This window comes from Trichechus manatus, unplaced genomic scaffold, assembly GCF_000243295.1.
Source record: "Trichechus manatus latirostris isolate Lorelei unplaced genomic scaffold, TriManLat1.0 scaffold00023, whole genome shotgun sequence".
NCBI lineage: Eukaryota > Metazoa > Chordata > Mammalia > Sirenia > Trichechidae > Trichechus > Trichechus manatus.
This window is the reverse complement of record NW_004443959.1, coordinates 2,302,535-2,325,575: the sequence shown is the minus strand read 5'-3', so window position 1 is coordinate 2,325,575 and position 23,041 is coordinate 2,302,535. Positions and strand designations below refer to the sequence as shown.

At 36.8% G+C, this 23,041-nt stretch overlaps 1 protein-coding gene across 3 annotated transcripts in view; it reads right to left on the bottom strand.

Annotated features, from left to right (window-relative positions):
* The window catches only part of NBAS (NBAS subunit of NRZ tethering complex), a 461,389-nt gene that overhangs the window by 404,676 nt on the left and 33,672 nt on the right, over nucleotides 1-23,041 (bottom strand). For all 3 annotated transcript variants that reach the window (XM_023728239.1, XM_023728240.1, XM_023728241.1), the window contains 3 exons: nucleotides 18,726-18,859; nucleotides 16,361-16,494; nucleotides 15,142-15,240 (listed from right to left, as the gene is read on the bottom strand). In XM_023728239.1, coding sequence (XP_023584007.1) covers nucleotides 15,142-15,240; nucleotides 16,361-16,494; nucleotides 18,726-18,859 — 367 coding nt within the window. The remainder of the gene's footprint in view (nucleotides 1-15,141; nucleotides 15,241-16,360; nucleotides 16,495-18,725; nucleotides 18,860-23,041) is intronic.

Sequence of the window (23,041 nt, the reverse complement as noted above, 5' to 3'; positions counted from 1 at the left end):
GGTTCAAATGGCCAAACTTTCAGTTAGCCGTTGAGCACTCAACCATTGTGCCACCAGGGCTCCTTATGTCCTTACTGCAGTCACATGCAAACCAGGCACTTCAACTGAATGTCAGAAATATTCCAATCTATAACTCTCCTTTTTCTGTCCATGCTTACTAAAAAAAACTTCTGATTATAACTGGGCTTCCCAGGTAGGCCTGCCAAGACAAGTGTCTGGTTCACATGAGTTATACTTTTCAAAATAAAATATTAAATTAGCTCACTGATTTTTTATTTTTTTTTTTAACATCGGTCTTTTGTTTGGTTAGCTCCTGAGGGTGATACACCCTCTGCAAGCTGACAAATTCAGTTTTCTGGGTCAATGAAGCCAGACCATGTACTAAGATAACCTTGTTAGAGAAACACTAAGTTGTAGAAACTGGGCTACCCTCCTCTGTGTCAATGTGAGCCTTGTTTGAACATTCACACTTCCATATTACCTTGTGGATCCTCTACCAGTACGTTAACCACACTACTGACTAGTTACTTGTCTACTCTCTGAGTACCAAATCTTCTTGTCATGAACTTATGTTTTACTCATTTTTGTCGTCCCTATTCTGAGAAAATGCCTAAGCAGTTTGACTGGCACACAGTAGGTTTCCAAGGAATATTTATAGAGATAGAATAAATACACACACACACTCACCTCACATGGCTAGACACAAGAAGAAAAATATCCAACTCTCCTACTTCTAAAACTGTGTCATACATCAATCTCACCTTCTGATGGGCCCATACCTGGCCTCACAGGACTCTCAAACAAGTACTCTAGGCAGCCAATACCAATGGAAGAGAGATGGCAACTGAAATAAAATTTATTGCTATCCCTCATTAGGACAACTTCAGAAACAGGGTACATATCCTATTCATTACCCTGTTCATTTTATTTAATCTCCCAGAGGCTTAGCACAAGAGTTCTCAAAGCAGGGTGGGAGGTATATCACAATCACCTATAGGAACTTTTAACAAAACAGATGCTAGGATCCCATCCCAAACCTACCTTATCAAGTCTTTGAGAGTGGGGCCTAGGTATGCATATATTTTTTAAAACCTCAGCAGGTGATTCTGTTATTCATACACTGTTAAGAATCACAGGCAGGCAGCTTCTGTCCAGAGGTGAGATGGGAAGGCAGAGAGAGTTAGGAGCTGGTTGAATGGTCATGGGGAATCAGGGGTGGAAAGGAGGAGCGTGCTGTCGCAGAATGGGGTGAGCAATTAGGGTCTCATAACAATGTACGTAAAAAAACATTTTGTATGGGAGACTAACTTGAAATGTAAACTTCATTTAATTACAACAATAAAAAAAATAGAATCACAGGCATAGCAAACAGAATCCATTCAATAAAAATACTAATGCATATACTAATTTAGATTCTTTGATGTCCCTGAGAAGCTTCACAACCTTGTTCTTACCATACTTTTGTACCAATATTCCAAACCAAAAACACTTATTAAAATCAAGTAACTTCCCAGTTAATTGAAGGCTACAAACAGCTTTAAAACTATAGAATCATTTTTTACTTCAGTAGACTTCTCAACTGATATGAAAATTTAAATTTATTTAACAGTTAAAATACCAAATACATAAGAATTTCTACTTTGTCCTTATTTTATTTTCAAAATAGAATTTTATTGAAAGCTCAATACTTTGAATTAATTAAGAGAAAAAAAATCTATTGGTCAAATAAACCAACTCATGCTACGTAAATAATACTAAGTCATATCCTGGAAAGTGAGAAAGATAGGAGTGATACAAGTACTCTTGCCCACGATAAATATATAATACTAAAATACCAATAAAATAATTCAGGTCTCCTGTCTCCTAATCCAGTACGCACTGTAGTACCTCAAAAATACACTTTTTAAAACAATTTTTCTATTTGTCAATCAAACATAATTAAGTATTGGTTCTACAAAACAAGCTAAAGATAACTCCACAGTCTTCTTTCAGTTCTCCATTCCCAAGAGTGACAGGCAACAGCTAGCATAAATCCTACCATAAGAAATCCAACTCAACCCAAATTGCACTTCCATAAATATTTACAGAGAGATTGTGGAGTATAGTCCTTAAAATGGGGGGGAAGTGGGATAATAATCAAAGTACAAAATATCTTGCTTAAAGTAAATGAAATCCACTGACATATAAAGTTATCAAATCAAGTAAAACAAAGAAATTCACCAGTTAAACAGATTTAAAAATTTATAGAAGTGTGAGGGTATTGAAAACTGAGGTGCTTGGCATGATTAAAAATGACTGACCTCGGTCTGAATCAAAGCTCTATTTCTGAATTAAACTTTAGTCTATCTTAAGTCCTCTTTTCTGTCTTCCTAAGAATAGAAACTGTCACATGTAGCTTCTTAAGAAACTTTAACCACCCTCAAAAGACAATGGAAGGGACAAAATGTGGTTAGTGATGAAATGTTTGTCAAGATGGTCCCAGGAAAAATGCTTGCACAGCTTGTTTCGGAAAAATGTATTGGTGAATATGTAGAAAATCACTTGCTAAGCTGGCTCCAGAAAGTCTGTTTTAGAAAATCAGCTAACCCTGGAAGATTTTAACTTGCTATTGTCTTGTAGCCGTGTGTAAACTACAGCCTTCATGATTGTATAACTACAATCTTGATATGACTATTTCACTTTATTGTATAAAAAGCTTGTCCCTTTTCCAATGAGTTAGAGCACTTGGCAATTTTGCTAAGGTGCTGCCTGTTTCAAATGACTATATTCTGTCAATAAAACTCTTTGTTTTTACTTTTAACAGGCTCAGAGATTTTACTCTTTGACAAAAGTCTTTAAAACCAAACCAAACCCACTGGTGTCGAGTCGAATCCAACTCTTAGAGACCTTATAGGGCAGAGTAGAATTGCCCCATAGGGTTTCCAAGGCTGTAAATCTTTACGGAAGCAGAATACCACATCTTTCTCCCACAGAGCAGCTGGTGGGTTTGATCCACTGATATTTTAGTTAGCAGCCAAGTGCTTTAACCACTGTGCCAAAAGTCTTCAAAGGTCTTGAAAGGTCTCCTTAAATGTAACTGTAGCATAATGAGAACTAGTCCCTACAGTCAAAGAATCTCCAAACAAAAAGCAGTGGATGGATTAGCTGATTTCCAAATTATTTTTTTCAATGAGGGGCAAAAAAGCATCAAACTAATAATGCATTTTCCTCTTCTTAACAGGCAGCCAAGTGGAGGCTGCTAAGAACCAAGATATTTCTGTGTCAGACATGTGTACTAAGAAAGAGCATTCCAAAGCTATGCTCTTGATATGCCTGTGAAACCAAAAAAATTAGTCTATGAAGCTCAGCTAGTCCTTGAATTCACATCTGGTTAAAGTTTAGGTCAAATCCCTTGTCTTAAGAGACTCCCTTCTGGATTTTTAAACACCGCTTCTGTCATACAATGCAACCTGTCACTTCTGTTATATTTCCACTGCACCTTTGACCTAGACATGAGTAGTTCTAAAGAAAAATGCAGTTTTACTTGGCTCACACACATAGGTGTTAAAGACAACAAGTTGTGGTTGAGCTTCAGAGAGATGTACTTATGGTTAGAATAAACTAACGTTAAATAGAGACATACTTACAGCTTTTCTGTATCAATATCCTTTTTCTCCCCTTGAGCATAAGAATACTTAGCATTTTCAGATGTGATCATTTTATTCTTTCAACAAACTCTCTGGTTTCATATTTTAACAGAGTCCACCGGTATAATGCAGCTCTAACTCCATTATTGCTCCCCTGACCATTTCTCAGAAACGTTTTGGCTTTGTTGACCTCAAAAACTGGGCTACAGGAAACATGTTACTTTGATGGTCATCTGATTCTCAGAAAACGCCTACTTTGCTCCCTCTCAAAAAAATGTTTTTATAACCTGTGCCTAAGTCTTTACAAAATCCTGTACTTTTCTGACCCCCGTCTAAACTCTGTAAATGTAAACAGTCAAAAATGTTTTCGCTGCACCTTTCTGTTTGCCCCTTTTTCCTTCAGAAGCTTTTATATCACTGCAGCCCCCGAAGCACTTTGTTCAGAATATTCTGGCACTGTGTTTCCCATTTTGCAAAATGTTTTTCTCACTGTAATAAAACGGTTTTTAAACTCAAACAGCCTCATTGTTTTTCCACTATAACGGTACCTATCTGTAACATATTCTGGATTAGCAAGGCTACAAGGAAGAACTAAAACAGACCACCGAATATAGCTATAACTCTCCACTTTCCTGCTGCCCCAGAAACAAATGCCTGTGAAACCAAAAAAATTAGTCTATGAAGCTCAGCTAGTCCTTGAATTCACATCTGTTAAAATTAAACAACTCCCCAGAAGCCTGGACAATGCTCCAAGACTTCTGGATGTCTTATTAAATACACCCCTGCAAACCAACCTCATTAATCCCTCAAGAATGCCTCTTCTGACTTTTTGAAGGACCTTGCTCACTTTGAAGTAACAGATGGAAGATGTTTAACCTAAAAGTTTCTTTTCCTAAAACCTGTATCTTTAGGATTTTGTGTATTCCATGTGATTTGTTTTTCTGCACTACTGTATAACCTTCAAAGAACCCACTGTATATTCTTTCATCACAATACTATAAGTGGCATACAAGTAAAAATCCACTTTGCGATTGTCGCAGCAGTTCTCTAGGACTGCACGTTTGCAAAAGTCTCTCTCTCCCTTAATAAATACTCGATCGCTTTAATTGTCAAAGTCTTGTTGTTTTCAACACATCTAAAGGCTTCCAGAAGTCCTGGTGGCATAGTGGCTAAGAGCTCGGCTGCTAACCAAAAGGATGGCAGTTCAAATCCACCAAGCCACTCCTTGGAAACCCTATGGGGCAAGTTCTTCTCTGTCCTATATAGGATTGCTATAAGTTGGAATCAACTCAACAGCAAAAGCAAAAAAGGCTTCCACCTTTACTATGAAAATGTAGCTCTATGGACAACACTGCCTGTTCATTTCTCTTCCAAAAACCAACCTAAGCTTATGAGAAAGATTTTTTTCTCATGCTGGAGGCATGAGAAATTGAGAAGCAAAAGGAAAAACTCCCTAATACAAGGTCAACTCAATTACTGGCATTCATACTTCCCAGGTACAATGTTGCACATTAATCTCTCAACTGCCAATAGTCCCTACATTACCAGAGGCCAAATGGACTCTCACTGCAGTGGGGGATAATCAGCAACAATCATAGCTAAAGAATTCATTCCTTTTCTAGACACAATCCTTCATAAAACTATTAATGTTATCCAGTTAGGATTTATGAAATATTTTCTAATGCAATTTATACCTAACTGGTCTTCCAGATGTCACTATAGTATATCATGTCATGTGTCAATGCCTTGATTCTAACAGAATACTTACGACCTTAGGAACTAGAGAGCAAGACAGGCAATTTTATAGCACTGCAGTGGCTGTGAAAGTCCACTGAAGAGCTTCCAAAAGCATCTCATAAGTCTAGATGTAACTTACACCTCATGGGAGGAGAGCTAAATTTGCCCATGCCCTTGCATAAACCTTTAAGGTAGAGAACTCTTAACACTATTGTGGGGAAAAGAGTTCCTTTATGTGGTCTTTCCCCTTGGTTCTTTGGCAAAACAGCTTGAGAGATTTTTCCCCTAAGCCCTGAGGAGTTACTTTTGCCCTAGTTTTCTACCCCTGAGGGTTTGTTACTTTTGTCCAGGTTGACTGACATTTTCTGGGTAAGCTGTAAACAACGTGATTGTTTGATAGTTTTATCTGGTAATTAATAAGACCTGAGTTTATTGACATCTCATGGGTAACTGAAGATTGGCTGAACTCTGGTTTGGTGAAGGAGGCCAAGCCTTGTAACTGATGAGGATAGGTTATATAAACTGCTGAAATGCAGAGGTTTTAGATGCCTCCTGGTTGAGAGATGCTGGCTTAGAGATGAGCTGGCAGAGGAGCAGAGCCACATGGGAGTTGAGTGGCCCCAAAGCTGCTACACTGACTGTGAGCTGAACCAGTCGTCAGTGGAGAGGTCAATGGCAGAAAGCCAGCAGCAGAAAAGCCTGACAGCAGAGAGGCCTAACAGCAGAGTGCAGCCAAGACAGCGAACAAGCTGCTACACCGGCTGTGAGCTGGACCATTTAACGGCGAAGACTTGATGGGGGAGAGGCCTGACGGCAGAAAGGCCTGATGGCAGATAGCAGCTAATAGAGCAGAAAAAGCTGCTGCACTGATTGTGAGCTGGGCCAGTTAGTAGCAGAGAGGCCCGATGGCAGAGAGGCCTGACAGCAAAAAGCGGCTGAAAGAGCTGTCCTGGTCAAAAGCTATCCTGCACTGAAGAAGGGAGGGATTAGCTCTCCACTTCAGAGACACTTCCAGACCTTGCCTGTGTGCTTCTTGACACTGATCCCAAGTTATTCCTGTTCTTCCAAGTTGATCCTGATCCTGAGTTGTAGTCTGTTAACTCCCCTAATAAACCACTTAACTGTAAGTGCAGTCTCTGAGTTTTGTGTGGCCATTGCAATGAATTATTGAACCTTGCAGACAAGTAGAGAGTACTGCGGGGAGTAGCTGGTATCAGAAATAATGGAGAAGAGGGAAAGTGGCGATATACTTGACCTCTGCCTCATAGGAACCAGCTTTCTGCTGATCCTGATTCTTATCCCTTATGAATTTAGACAATTCATTTAATTATATTTCAGCTATCTTCCCTACAATATAAAATTTAAACATTTGCAGGACCAAGTTACATTTCCCTAGAAAAGGACGATGTATTAAGGAAAGATTGTGGCCCCTCTGCAGCATCCCTTCTCATTCTACTCTCAAGATTGTTTTCCTTCCATTTTTATGCCAGTAAAGTTACCATCATGTCATCTGAGAGTTCATTCATACTATTAACATTTTTATCCCCTCTAGATACTAGCTAGTTGTTTGGAATATCCATTTATCTCACCAGTGTAAAGAACTCAATATATAAATGTTTGATGTTTTATTTAGGAGGAAAAGAGAAAACCTTGTTGTTGTTAGTTGCTGTTGAGTCAATTCCAACTCATGAAAACCCCATGTGTTACAGAGCAGAACTGTTTCATAGGATTTTCTTGGATGTAATCTTAACAGAAGCAGGTCACGGGGCCTTTTCTTCCACAGTAGTGCTGGTAGATTCAAACCACCAACCTTTAGGTTAGCAGTTGAATGCAAATTGTTTATGACCAAATCACTATACACAAAGCATAGCCCTTTACACTTCAGCATGCCATTACTTAAAAATATACCCCAGTCTCCTCTAAAACAAACAAATCAAAGTATGAATACAGTCTGTCTAAAAACTATGACCTATTCCATCTTCTGAGCCTTTCCTAGGACAATAGCACTTCATATCAGGGCATGTTTAGGAGAATGCAATTATCTAACTACTCTTCAGTCAGTTCACTCTAACCAATTTACTTTAAGGCAAACTGACACCCTAGTTTATTATTGCTGGTAAATGTTGTCTCCAATTCCTTATGTAGAATTTGGGTTAGGCCTAAACCAGAATTGACAAAAAAAAAAAAAAAAAAATCCTCCAAATGCTTGAATTCTTCCTTTGCACAGCATGATATATGTTATTAATCAGTCACAGTACACCTACTCCTCACTTACCGACTATCTCATTATCCAACATTTTGCATAAAATCTACTATCCGACTATTTTGCACATTAACGACATACATGGGGCAGTAATGAATGCAGAGGTGTAAGGCAAGAGTAACACTGGCTCAGTGGTTAAGGTTATGTGTCAGCTTGCTGGGCCATGATTCTCAGTGCTTTGGCAGTTATGTAATGATGTAGCCATCCTCCACTCTTTGACCTGATGTGGTTATCCTCCATTTTCACATATCGCTGATTTTCACATAAAAACCTGGTCTTTGGAACCTAACCATGTCAATAAGTGATGAGTGGGTGTACTTCCCCATAGACTTATGAAACATGAATATCTTTCTTAACATAAACATATGATTCTTACATTAAGATAAAAGTGTTCAAATGAAGACCTTTTTAGAGAGCCTTTATTTTCTTTCTTATTTACTGATTTATTTATTTATTACAGCTTTACTGAGGTATGATTTACCTTCCATAAAACTCACAAGCACAAAGGCTCTTTATCAATGAAAATATTCTAAAACTAACTATAGTAATGGTTGCATGATTTTATAAATTTACTAAAATCACTAAATTACATACTTAAAATTTATAAAAGAGTGCTCAAAGATTTTGAGCATTGGAGGCTTCTCAAAAAGATGGCTTCTCCTAAGAAAGAAGGTATGTTTTCTGTCTTTGACTTTACTGAGATGTAAATTAGCATCCAGAGGTAGATCCCTTCAAACACTAATTATTAATGTGTACTTACCAAGAACTATTAGAGATTCAAAGGTGAATAAGTCAGATTTTGTTTGTAGAAATTTACAATGAAATAAGAAACAAAATGTTTTAAAAAACATGTTATATAACATTAAAAGCAATAAGTGACACTTAGAACTATATAGAGTCTTTTATTTGAACTTAACTCACATAAATGCCCTCATCTGTAAATATATAACTCCAGAACAAGACTATAAACTCCTAGACGGCAGGGACTACATCTGAATCCCAACCAGCAAGCACAATACCCAGAATGTACTAAAATTTTAAAGTTGACCCCTAAAAGAATGCAAAGGCAGTAAGAAGGAATAGAAATAAGGAGGCCTTTGCAAGTAAGAAAAACGGTATTCTGATATGCAAGTTAAGAACAGAAAACAGAAGGCTGGGAGGTGTTAGAGGGGCACAGAGAAGGAGGAGCAAGACTAGAATGTGAGACAGTCCGAGTGTCTGAAGAGGATAAATACATTTATTGGTCTGGGAGTCAGGACATATAAAAGTGAAAATAGCCAAAACCAGCAAATCCATAGATCTTATTCCAAAGTTTCCCAATTAATTTTTGTTTCAAAGGACCCAATTTACCACCTCACTTTCTCTTCTTTAACAGTGCTCTCAACATCAGGCAAAATGATGAATTTCATAAAACCCTGAGTTTGTGTATTACCAATTTATCCCAACTCTACTCTGGTTAATTTATTTCACATTTATATAATCTTTGTGGATGAAAAATATCACATACTCACATTACTAGAAAAACCAAAAATAAATAATAATGTGTGAATATCTGAATTTCTTTCATTTAAAAAAGATCACGTAATGAAAAATACAAACAACCTAGCAATATTTTTGTCATGTACAACAGGGCATTTACACATACTCCTTGCTTTATAACAATTTTCATTCAGAAACATTAATTCAGTCATCTATCTCCAAGATGACTGCTATCAAGAGTTGTATACAATTGCAAACCAAATGGAGGCCCTCCCTCCGTTTGATAATATATCAACTTTACAAAAATTTTATTTAAATAGAGCCAAAAAAAATACCCTCAATTGCTTAGATCCTGAACCAAAAAATTAAAACCTTAAGAGTAATAAATGTCATGTGACTTAAAACAATAGAACACAACCTCGAAAATCTAAGGAAAAATTATTTCCATCCTAGAATTCTATCAAGCCAAACTATTGAGCATGAAGACAGAATAAAGTATACCTAGTATATGATGTAATGAAAGGAGGTTCACACTAATGGGGGTGAGTTTAGGATGAAATCCATAATAAATACATTTAAAAACTTGGAAAATATTAAAAAGAATTATAAACTCCAAGGAGAACATTACCAAGTAAATCTTATTATTGCCTAAAAAGCTCCTGCATGATTTGGTACCCACCATTATCTCTCTGACCTCAGCTTACTATTCTACTTATTCATTCTGCTTCAACCAAACTGGTCTCCTTGCTGTTCCTAGAAAATGCCAGACACTCCCAACTCAGGACCTTTGCTTTGGCTATAAGCTCCGCATATATCACTCTTCTCCCAGATATTCAAATAACTAATGCCCTCACTTCTCGCAGGTCTTTGCTCAAATGTCACTTTCTTAATGAAAGTAACACAGCCAACCTATTTAAAACTGTAATCTGTACCCCACTATCCCACCCTGCCACTCCCATCCTCCTTACCCTGATAATTTTTTTCCTATAACATTTATCAGCTTCTCACATACATTACACCTATTCCTCACTTATCAACTATTTCATTATCTGATACTTTCACATTTATGACAATAGTAAAAGATCTACTATCCAACTATTTTGCACATCAATTACGTATATCTGACAGTATCGAACACCAAGGTGCAAGGCAGGAGTTACACTGGCTGTGATGGCTGAGGTTATGTGTCAGCTTGGCTGGGCCATGATTCTCAGTGGTTTGGCAGTTATGTAATGACATAATTTGGCTGTTACATAATGATGTAGTCATCCTCCATTTTCACATAATGCCAATTTTCATACAACAGTCTGGTCTCTGGAACCTAACCATGTCAATAAGTAAGGAATAGGTGTATTTGTTATCTGTCTCCCTTTCTAGACAGAAGTTCCATGAAGAAGATATATCCCAAGCACCTAGAATAGTACATGGCAGAGTAATAAATCAATAAATATTTATTAATTAATTAATGAGAATGGAAATGCAATCACAGAATACTACAGAAGCTTCTTGTCTCAGCTGTGAATAACATCTACATAATCATAATAATGTAAATGCTGAGTATTCATCTTACAAAATTATATACATATAACCGGATGACGAGGGCAATGTAAGTGTATGTATGTGTAGGGGTGTGGGGAAGAGGAATTAAACACCCATCTTACATAAAGGGATGTCAATAGATAATGTGTAAAACTGGAAAATCAGGAAGTAACAATAGAAGCGATTTCTTTAGTTGTATGAAAACAACCAAAAGATTCAACTAAAATAGCTAAAAGTAGTGTTCTTTGAAAAGCAAAAAATTGGGTGGAGAAGCCAGTTTTTAGAACTCTTTAAAATTTAAAACTAGATGCAAAATGTAATTGATAAAAATAAATATATAATAAGAAAAAAAAGACAAGTCACATCTTGGGATAAGATATTTATCATACATATAATCAACCCAGAATATCCAGATTATACAAAAAATGTCAAGACAAAACATCCAAAAAAAGGTAGAAGATATAAAAAAATTTCATAGATGTGGAAGCATGAATGACCAAAACATGTGAAAAGATGCTCAACCTCGTAAGTAATCAGGGAAATGCAAATCAAAACCACAATGAGATATTCTTTTATACCCACCAGATCAGCAATTTAAATCCATAGTGTAATGAGAATGTGAATATCAATAGTGCTAATGAGAACATGAAACAACAGAAACTCATACACTGTTGATCGGACTATAAATTGGTACAACCACTTAGGAAAGGATTTGACATTATCTAGCAAAGCTGAAAATGCACTTACCCTACATTTTAGCCCTTCCATTCCTAGTTACAGACCCTATACAAACTCTTACGTACATGTGGCAGGGGCATGTACAATTTGTATAGCAGTACTATTCTTACAGCAAACAAAAAAACTGGAATTAAACCAAATTTGTATCTACAGGAGAATGGATAAATATGTTCCAATACAGTCATAAAATGGAATATTCTAATAGTAGGTAAAATGAATAGGATAAAAGCAAAAATTGATCTGGAGCAAGATGGCAGCATGAGTAGATCCACACCCCCATTCAACCACAAAAACAAGTAAAAACTGGTAAAATCAATTTTGTCAGAACTCTGGAAACCATTTAAAGGTTACAACAACTAAGTGAACGCTGAATCAAAAAAAGGAAACTTCAAAATGGTACAAAAGCTTTTCTCTATGTGTCACACCCTAATCCATCCCCGAGTCAATGCCATGTTAAAGGTGCGGTGGTCACATTCTCATAGAGGGAGTCTGGTCTCTGACTCTAAAGGGAGTAGAGCAGAGTATATTCATAAATTATTATGTGCATCTGTTCTAACCCGTCTGGAGGCTGCTTAAAGACTTAAGTAAGGTGCTCTGGGTTTAACCTGTCTCAGAGCTCACATAGGGCACAGGGATGGTGGGCAATGGCTGAAGGCTATAACTGCCTGTAGCAACCCGGAGCTAAAGAATGTGATTAAGGCATACAATAAATGTCTAAGGACTGGAAAGAGAAGCCAGGAAAAGAATTTCTCTGGTAAATTAGGACGTTCCAAAGCACAGCGTATAGAGAGAAACTGAGAAAGCAACACACGTACCTATGGTAAAACATACATGTGCACAGAAAGAAAGACTAAGCATTCACCTCAGGCTGATCACTAGGCTCAGTGGAAGCTTGGCTAAGTGTTGAAAAAATGCCCCAGCACAGAGTCAATCTGCAAAGACTGGGAAAGGTTTATTGTTTTTGTTTGTTTGTTTTTGTTTTTATCCTCCCTTGGTATTTAAGAAAATCTCTGTCAAAACACTAGCTGATCACAAGCTAAGGAACAGAGACTTCAGTGTCTACACACAACCAGGAAGGCAATACTTGCAAAAAGAGCTAGGAGAAGTCACTAAATCAATTACTACAATCTCCAACAATTAAAAAAAAAAAATCAAGCCCTGGGAAAGGGGGGGAATCTGATTTCCAGAGTTATAACAATTTAATATTCAAATGTCCCATTTTCAACAAAAAAAAATCACGAAGTATACAAAGAAACAGGAAAGGATGGCCCACTCAAAAGAATAAAATAAGTGACAGAAACTGTCCCTGTGGAAGCCCAGATAATGGACTTACTAGACAAAGACTTTAAAGGAACAGTATTAAATATGCTCAAAGAGCTAAAGGAAAAGACACACAAAGTACTAAAAACAACCAGGAAAATAATACAGGAACAAAACAAAAATGGAAATAAAAGATATAGAAATTACAAAAAGAAACCAAACAGAGATACTGTAGTATATCTTCCAAAGAAGATATGCAAATGGCCAATAAGCACATGAAAAGATGCTCAACATCATTAGTCATTAGAGAAATGCAAATCAAAATCATTTTATATCCACTAGGATGGCTATTATAAAAAAAAAACAAAACGGAAAATAACAAGTATTGGCAAGGTTGTGGAGAAACTGGCACCTTCATCTATTGCTGATGGAAATGTAAAATGGTGTAGCCTCTGTGGAAAAGAGTAGCAGTTCCTAAATAATTAAACATAAAATTACCATATTGTTCTTGTTGTTGGATGCACTCGAGTCGTTTTCAACTCATAGCAACCCCGTGTGACAGAGTAGAAATGCCCCATAGGGTTTTCTAGACTGTAATCTTTATGGGAGCAGATTGTCAGGTCTTTCTCCCATGGCGCAGCTGGGTGAGTTTGGCTGGATGAGTTCAAACTGCCAATCCTTCAGTTAGCAGCCAAGCATTTAACAATTACGCCACCAGAACACCTTAGAATTACCATATGACCTCGCAATTCCACTCCTAGGTATATACCCAAATGAACTGAAAGCAGGGACTCCAACAGATATGTGTACACCAATGTTCACTGAATCATTATGCACAATAGCTGTAAGCTGGAAACAACCCAAGTGTGTAACAGCAGATAAGGGGATAAACAAAATGTGGTATATCCATACAATGGAATATTATTCAGCCATAAACAGAACTGATGTCCTAATACATGCTATGACGTGGAGGAACCTTGAAAACATTATGCTAAGTGAAATAAGTCAGACAGAAAACAACAAATATTGCTTGTTCCCATTCATACGAAATATCCAGAATAGGCAAATGCATAGACTCCAAAGTAGATTAGTGGTTACTAGGGCTGGGGGCAGGGGAGAGGGGGATAGAAATGGGAAGATATTTCTCAGTGGGTACTGAGCTTCTGTTTGGGGTGATTAGTTTTGGAAATAGGTAATGATGATGACTGCACAACATAGTGAATGTAATTAATGTCACTGAATTGTACACTTAAAAATGGTTAAAATGGCAAATTTTAGGTTATGTATATTTTACCACAATAATTTTCTTAATTATATACAGAAATTGATTTTGCTCAGAGCCGAATTGTACGAAAAAAAGAAAAATGAACTAAAGCAACATGCATCAAAAAGCAAATCACAAAAAAAGACTTGTATACACATCTTCTATTTATATAAAGTCAAAAACAAACAAAACTAAATATGAATATGAATATTATTAAGAAACTATAAGCATAAATTCAGAACAGCAGTTATTTCTAGGGAGATGGAGGGGATAGGATGAGGGGCAAGCCCATAGGGAGCTTCAAAGCTACCGGTAATGTTCCATTTCTTCGCCACTGCTAAGTAGGTAAAGGTTCATTTTATTATTATTGTTTGTACCTTACATATTGTTCACGTTACTAAAATTTCATAATAATAAGAATCTCTACAAAAACAAAGATAGACCTATGATGGACTAAAACAGAAAACTTGTATAAATTTTCAATCAAAAAAGACTTTTTAAAAAAAGTATACTGAAGATCAGAGTTTAAGAACTTACCAACAGACAGAGAGTTAAATCCCAAAATTAAGAACTCAAGCAAGGTTTGTCTGACTTAAACTGTAATACTCTTCCCATTTAGAGAACCAAACAGTTAGCTTGGCTAGTTTAGAAAATATATGTAAATTTCATTCTCCAATAATAATAGGGGAGAAATCATTGGAAGTAGAAAATGCCAAAAGTTTCTGGTAGCTCTCATTGTAGACGGCAAATACATAGAGAAGTGGCATACATGAAGAACGGGATATAGCTGTAGGAAGCAGCTGTGCAACAATCGATGCAACCCAAACTTGCAAGGAAGGAAAGACAGTAATGTCTACTGAGGGCCTCCTACGTGAAGGCATTTTATATGCAGTGTTTTACTAGTTCTCTCAATAATCCTACAAGTTAGGCATTATCCTCATTTTACAGGTAAGAAAAAGGAGGTTTGGAGAGTTAAGAGAGAAGAAGAAATTCCTCACTGAATATTCTCCAGTGTCCCAGCTGGCTTAGAACAACCAGTCAACCAGACAGATGAGCATGAATGATCCAAAGATGACTTCAACAATATTACAGACATTCAAGATAACTGTGCACAAAAAGAGGAAATGAAGAAGCCAAAACAAGAATTAGAATTGACCGTTTCTTCTCTCATAATCTGCCAAGATTTCTATATCCACCTAATACTCCATTAAATATGAAAACAAATAGTTGCTTACCTGTGACCAGGATGGTAAATAGCTGTGCTGATTCCATGAGGATAATAACTACTAAAGCTGAAACAGTGACTTTCTTGGTAGCTTTGATTTGTTCCAACACTAAATTTAGTAAGGGAAACAAGAAATAAATATCATTAAACCACAATGAGATACCACTAAACACCCACTAAAATGTCTATAATTAAAAATACAGACAACATCAGATATTGCCAAGGAAGTGAAACAACCAGAACTCTCATAACATTAATGGTGGGATGTGAATGATACAACCACTTTAGAAAAAGGTCTGGCAGCTTCTTATAAAAAGAAATTACAGAAAAAAGAAACAGGGTTATTATCCAACACTTCTACTGTAAGAGACTGACCCAAGAAAAATGAAAACATATATCCATGAAAGCCTTGCACAAGAAGGGTCACAGCAGCTTTATTCCTAATATCCCCAAACTGGAAACTTAGGGGTCCAGCAACAGAAGAACAGAAAAACAAATTGTGAAATAATCACACAATGAAATACTATTCAGCAATAAAAAGACAGTGAACTACTGATACACTTAACACTACGGATGAATCTCAAAATATCACGCTGTACAAAGAAGACTTGAACTATATGATTCCATTAATGTAAATTACTAGAACATGCAAAACTACTCTATGATGAGGGAAAAAAAATTTCAACGGTGGTTGCTCTGGGGGTGGGTTAGGATAGGGTAGAGATGTAGGGGCATGAGTTACCTTTCTGGCATGATGGTAATGTTTTGAATCTTGATAGGGATTTGGATTGTACATGTGTATGAATCTGTCACAACTCACTGAATGATACGTTAAAGATTTGTGCATTTCTTTGTAATTTTAATGTAAATTTTACCTCAAAACAAAGAACACTGTGAAAAAAAAAGCTGAACTATAATTAATGATAGGCATGTTAAAGTATTCGAGTACTGATGTCTGAAACTTACTCGGAAGTGCATCAAAAATAAGATTGATGATGGCTGGATAGATAGATACAAATGTGATGTAGCATGCACAGTAAAATGTTAATTGTAGAATCTAGATGGGAGCATGTAAGTGTTCAATATATAATGGTTTCAACTTTTCCACTTTATTTGTAATTTTTCATAGTAAAATATTAGAGGGAAAAAAAAAAGAAATATCAAAATCTGACACCAAACCAGAGAAATAAACATTATTTCAACACTTTCCCAACAAAGTACATTTTTACCTTACAAGGTAACTTCTAAGTTCTCCTCGGTAATTGATGACCAAGAGTTCTGCAGACCACTGTGCACTTGCTTTATATTCTAAAAATATCAACCCAGCAATGGCATAGCTCAAATCACCTGCAAAATTAGATGCCTACAGAAGAGGGAGAATTATGTTACTAAAACAATACTAGATAAAAATTAACACACATAGAATTGAAGGACAGCCAAGACATTGACCTTGCCAGGTATACTTTAAGATAGTCCCAGAATTGCTCTATGTACTAAAGAATCATGCAAGACCAGGTGCCTAGAACTATACACTCAGGTCTAGACCAGCCCTCCCGGCCTTGTGCTGGAATCACACTGGCCTCTTTGGGTGTTCACCTAGGTAGGTAGATTTTTGTTCAGACTGAACTTCCATTGCAAAAAGATTTAAAAAAAGCAATACCAACATTCAACATCAAAGAATGCTACTAGCCTGTTTCCAGAAATAAGTCTCCAAATGTTGATTTCTACTGCCAGCAGTAATCTATGCAAAAAAGTCCCCAATTACTTTCCATCTGCCTGATAAGCAACTTAGTCAAAGGAACGAAAAAAAACCACTACTATGGAGTCCATTCCAACCCATAGCAATCCTGCAGGACAGAGCAGAACTGCCCCAGAGGGTTTCCAAGGCTGTAAATCTTTAGTAAGCAGACTGCCACATCTTTCTCCTGTGGAGCAGCCGGTGGGTTCGAACCACCAAACTTTTGGTTAGCAGGTGAGTGCTTTAACCACTAAGCCACCAGGGCTCCTTAGTCAAAGAAAAGGACACCAAAAAAAAAGTGAACATTTCTCCACCAACTAAATATCAGGCTATACTGTAAAGATGTGAAGGTATGTGCACCCTAGGAAATACACATAATGAAGTTTATCAAACCTGAATGGCTCCTCGTTGTCTAGAACCACACGATGCAATACTGAGCCACATGTAGCTAGTATGAATTGAGATATCTGGCTAGTTTGAATCGAGATAGACTGTAAATGTAAAATGCACACCAAATTTTAAAGACTTGATTCCAAAGAAGGAATGAAAATATCGTAGTAATTTTTATATTGATTATGTGTTGAAATGATAATATCTTGGATATACTGAAGTAAATAAAATATATTATTAAGTAAATTTTACCTGCTTCTTTTCTTAATGCAGCTACTAGAAATTTTTTGAATTACATATGTGATCACATATATGGCTCATATTATATTTCTGTTAGAGCTGATTTAGAAAGCTCCTTAGTTTAGTTCCCAAGGACTTCTTTAATATGAGCCCAAAACACTTTTTTGAGTTTTTCCACTCATTTCTGAATGAAAATCATTCTCTATAGCAGTGGCTCTAATTAGAATCACCTGAAGAAATTGTAAACACTATTAAACCCCAGGCCCCACTCAGATCAATCACATCAGAACCTCTGTGAGTAGAGCCCAAGCGAGCCAGTAATTTGTTTTGTTTTTGCTTTGCTTTTCTTTATACAGCTCCCCAGGTGATTCTAAGATGCAGTCAGAGTTAGAACCAGTGTTCTATCTGTCTCTGTACCTTGTTCATTTGAGGAAGAAAAATACAGCGCTGGATTCACAGAGGAGAAACTTGTTAACTGGATCATCACAGGAAAAGTCACTTTACTCATCTCAGTTATCTAAATTGTAATAATATACTCACTCAACCAAACTCAAAGCTGTTGTGAATATTAACTAAGTATTATATATCAATGTCACTAATAAAGTATAAAGCACTATACAAATACAAGTTATTGTTGCTGTTAGCTGTCGAGTCAATTCCAATTTTTGGCGACCACAGATGTTACAGAGTTGAACTGCTCCATAGAGTGTTCTTGGCTCTAATCTTAATGGAAGCAGATCACTAGGCCTTTTCTTCTGCAGTACCGCTAGGTGGGTTCAAACTGCAAACCTTTAGGTTAGCAGTCGAGCACAAACCGTTAGCCCCACCTAGAAATCTTGCAATTAATTTTTTTCCCCACTCTCTTTTTCAATTTCTATCCCCATTAGAGTTACTTAAACTCTAACCCCTCTGAAAGCTGTTCCTGTTGCAACAGCCTATTGATTTCTTTCTCTCACTGGAACTTTTTAATAGCTTTCTAAACCTCTAATTATTATTTACTTACTACCATGTTTTAATCACAGTTGTTTACATCCAGAGAGTGCACTACAACATACAAAGAAAAAATATTTCAAGTAACTAGATCTCTTAACTAAGTTTTGAACAAAGTCAGAGCTTATCATTCTGATTTATATTTGAGTTTCCCTCTCTTCAAATTCGTTCATTCAAGTAACTATACCTAGAAGACACTGAAAAAAATACACTATCAGTTTAAAGTATTTACGTACAGGGGAAATGACAAAGAGTTCACTTCCCATAAGATCAAACACCCTCACAGTTCCTGTGCTTTCAGCATAGGCCAGCAGGGTACAATCATAACTCCATGCCACCCGTCTCCACTGGGGTTTCGAGTCTTTGGGAACTAGAACGAAAAGAAGAGAAGTGCTGTTAAACAATATGTTATAAACAAAGATAGTTAACACTTACAGTTATTGCAACTAAAGTAAGTATTCAACTACATTACATCATCTCCTAAGGATCTCTAATGCTTCAGGTGAACAGAAAAGAATAGTTCTCTGAAACTCACTTCAAGTAAGAGCAGGGAATACAAACGACAGGAAATTCAGCTCACTTATTTTAAAAGCAAAACTTACTGACATCAGTGGTCTGCTGAATGCTGAGCACAATCTAGTCTGGTAAAGGTTCAGGAATAACATACCTCAAAATGGTTTTGAAACAGAGAGAGATCAAAAGCATAAAGTATGGCAGAAAATAACTTCAATCCAATGAGTTCAGCTCCTCTAAAAGCTAAGTATGAAAATTTGAACTGAGATCTTTTAAAAATATCAAACATAAATGCTAAGGAGACACAAAATGGGAGTATGATGAAACAGTATTAGGAAGGAAAGAGAAGAAAATATATATGTATATGCAGGTGAATCAATCACACGATTATAATATTTTGATTATCAACATCTTAATAATCCATTAGCTGGATTTTTTTCTGTCCTGAACTTTTCGGTGCACCCGTGGAGAGAAAGGTCATCAGCTGCAAAAGAAGAAAAGGGGCTGTGAAACTCTAAACTGTGTTAGGTTTGTCCGAGTTTGGTTTTTATTTTTGCTTCAGTTTCCCCTTTATTAGAATCCCAGAAATGAAGAAATAGGGTAGGACCAGTACCATTGCTTTACCAATAAGAACTCCAAATGATTAAAGGATTCAAAGTCACACCAAGAGTCAGGAGCAGAGCAAAGCCCGGAACCTAGGTGTCCTGCCTTCCCAAACAGTGTATGTATGTTCATTACAACACACCACCTCTCAGCCAGAGCTTTGATTTAACCACAGGATTGTCTCAAAAAATGTTCCAGAAATTCATGGTATTGTCTCTATTCCCTCTGTTAATATCTCAGCTCAAGTTTCATCACCTCTTACTTAGACTCTTACAATAGCCTCCTAACCGGTCTTCTTGCCTTCGGTCTCTTCCCCTCTAATCCTTCCTTCATACCATCCAAAGATATGTTTCTATAGTGCCAAGCTGAATGCAGCATGTCCTTCTGCTGCTTTCAAACTCCTGATGGCTCTCCATTCTCAAAAGAATCAAGTCCAAATTCCTCGACATACACGAAAGGCCCATCATGGCTTTCCAGTTTCACCTCCCATCACTTCCTCTATCCCCAACCAATAACCTACCCACAAGGACAACTACCTGACAAATAAGCTAGCCGTGCACACTCGAATCTCTCCACCTTTGGTACAGATTGCTTCTTCTACCTCATCTCCAATCTTACTCATCCTACTAGATCCAGTTTAATTGTTACCTCCTCCTGCCTTGACATTCTTCCAAACTGATTGCTCTTTTCTCTGTGCCCCGAAATATGCTGCATATATGTCTGTCATGGCATTTATCACATATTATGTTTTTTACACAACTATTTCCCCTACAAGTCTCTGAAGCCCCTGAAATCAGAGACAATGTCTTACTCAATATTATCATCCCAGCACCTGGAACACAAAGTGATTATTTAATGTTTTGCTAATGCGTGAAGTCTAAGTGTCTCAGAAAAGTCTATAATAACAAAGCAAGGTAATGGTAAGAGCTTACCATCCTACAAGGACTGTCAAACAATTATACATAACTGAAGTCTTCTCACCACCTAACAGAAATACTATGTAGAATTCAGACATCCCTTTACCTCTGTGGAGGAAAGTATACCAGACATCAAGGAGTTTCTTCAGTTTCACTATTTATTAACAGGTAAAAAGTATGCAAAAAAATCTGAACAGTCCTTGAACACAGGTCTAATATAATTTGTTAAAAGCTAACAAAACACTGCAAAGAAAAAAGCAATTTTTAAAAATAAGAATACAATGATGAAAAAGATCAGTTCACTGTCTTTCAACAGCTTAAAAAAATCCAACTTGGAAGGAAGACATAGACACAAAATGATAAACACCACAAGAATGGAATACTGCACATGTACAGTTGCTACATAAAAACCAGCAAGATGACAACTGAATGCCCTGAAAAATATTCACGTGCTAAGGAAACTCATTTTCCCATTATTATTGCTTTACCTACAATAACAGATTTTTCCTCTTATTTCATTTCGATAGCATAAATAGATTTATGCACCACACTCGGTATCTGTCTGAAATAAGCTCCATCTGAAGGGGATCTGCCTTTACTATTACATCTAGTTATAACTAGTAGCTCCAAAAAACTCAGCACGTGTTTTGACCCAGATAAAGATCTGTTTCCATTACAAGATAAAATTTCACATAACAATGTGAAAAGAAAGACTTTATCACTGGATTTTTCCAGCTGCCTATGTGTTTTTGGAGAGAAGTGAACAGCACAGATTTTTACAAAGCAAATGTCAAAGGAGTTGTTTCAAAAGTATTCAAAAAGCTGATAGTAAAAGTTTACCAGTAACTTTAAATTTACACATTCACAGTGAAACTGTTAATGCCCTCTCACGTTTTGCAATAGTTTCAGTCCATTAAGCCTGCCCAGTTGCCAAGCTCTTTCCTACCTCAGAGATTTTAAAATGCTGTTTTTTCTGCCTGGAACACTCTTCCCCAGAGCCCTTGGCTGGCTCCTTCTCACCTTTCAGGTTTCAATTTAAATTCACTTCCTTAGAAAGGCATTCTCTAACCACTTTATCTAAGTGGTCTAAGTCCCTTTAAGCCCAATTATTCTCCACCGTTCCAATTATTTCATTTCCTTCACTGCCCTTATTGCAAATACTAATTATATATTTGTCTACTTTGCATTGTCTGCCTTATTCATAACTTTATCATCAGTGACTGGTACTGTGGTGATATATAATTGTCACTCAAATGTTGAAGGAGGAGACTTCAATCCAGTGCTCATTTACCCAAATTAAAAATGAAAACAGGCAAGGGTTAAAAAAATAAAGAATACTGGATTCTGTTCTCAATGCTGTCACAAAACAGCTGGGCATAACCTTGGGAAAATTACTAAGGCCTCGGTTTCCTCATTTGCAAAATGAAAGGTTCAATAAACAATCTCTCACATATATTCTTAGCCTCTAAGAACCAGAGAACAAGAAGAAACCAGTAGGGCCAGAAAGACTTACAGAGAAGCTAAATACCTAAATGTTTAAAATAAGAGCATCACTAGAAGAAGACATGCAAAAAAAAAAATTATAATCCTAGAATAAGAAATGACTAAGCATGATAAGAAATTCAGAAGTTATAAAGAAAAAAAATGGACAAATGCAGTGACCGCCCCCAAAAAGAAACTATTCTCCATGGAAAAGACACCATAACAAATTTAAACAAAAACAGACTGGGTAAAAATAATTGCAACATAGGGGTTAACATTCATACTGTACAGAAGACTATAAGCCAATAAGAAAAAGTAAAATATCCTAACAATATGGACAAAGGACATGATCTAACAATTCACACACATACACAAAGCCAATTAACTAATAACTAGACATGCAAATTGAAAATGAGGTAATTTTTTCCTTTGTCTATGAGCCTGATGGGGTCACCAAGAACCATAATTGAATCCAAGGCTATTTTTTTTGTTTTTGTTTTGTTTTTGTTTTAAGAGAGCCTGATTGTGTGGAACAAAGAACTTGGTTTGGCCCTTGCCTCTGGTTTCTACAAGATAACCCTTGGAATATGCCAGCAATTGAGGTGCCTTTATTTGCAAATGTAGTCGGAGCCCCGAAGACCACACCTGGCAAATAACTTCAGAAGGGGAGGGGACATATGCAATCAATCATGTATATTCATTGATCTGATCAATCATGTACATGCATTGAGGCCCCAATGACTATTATAAAGAACCCTGGACCTTGAAGCTTCCTTGGAGATTTAGGACTGATGATGCACGGGGGTGGATCGCATATCCCTGTGGACATGAAGCTCCATTCGGACAAGAAGCTCCATTCAAACATGAAGCTCCATGCAGAGACTCCTCCTGGACCTCACTCTTTTTGTGTCTGTATTCTTTCTCTACTGAATTAGAGATAGCCCTTTTCCAGGAACTGGTGAGTTGCAACAAATTATTGGGCCTAAAGTAGTAGTAGGGCCAACTGGTTTGAAGTGAGAAGTGTCATGTGGACTTCC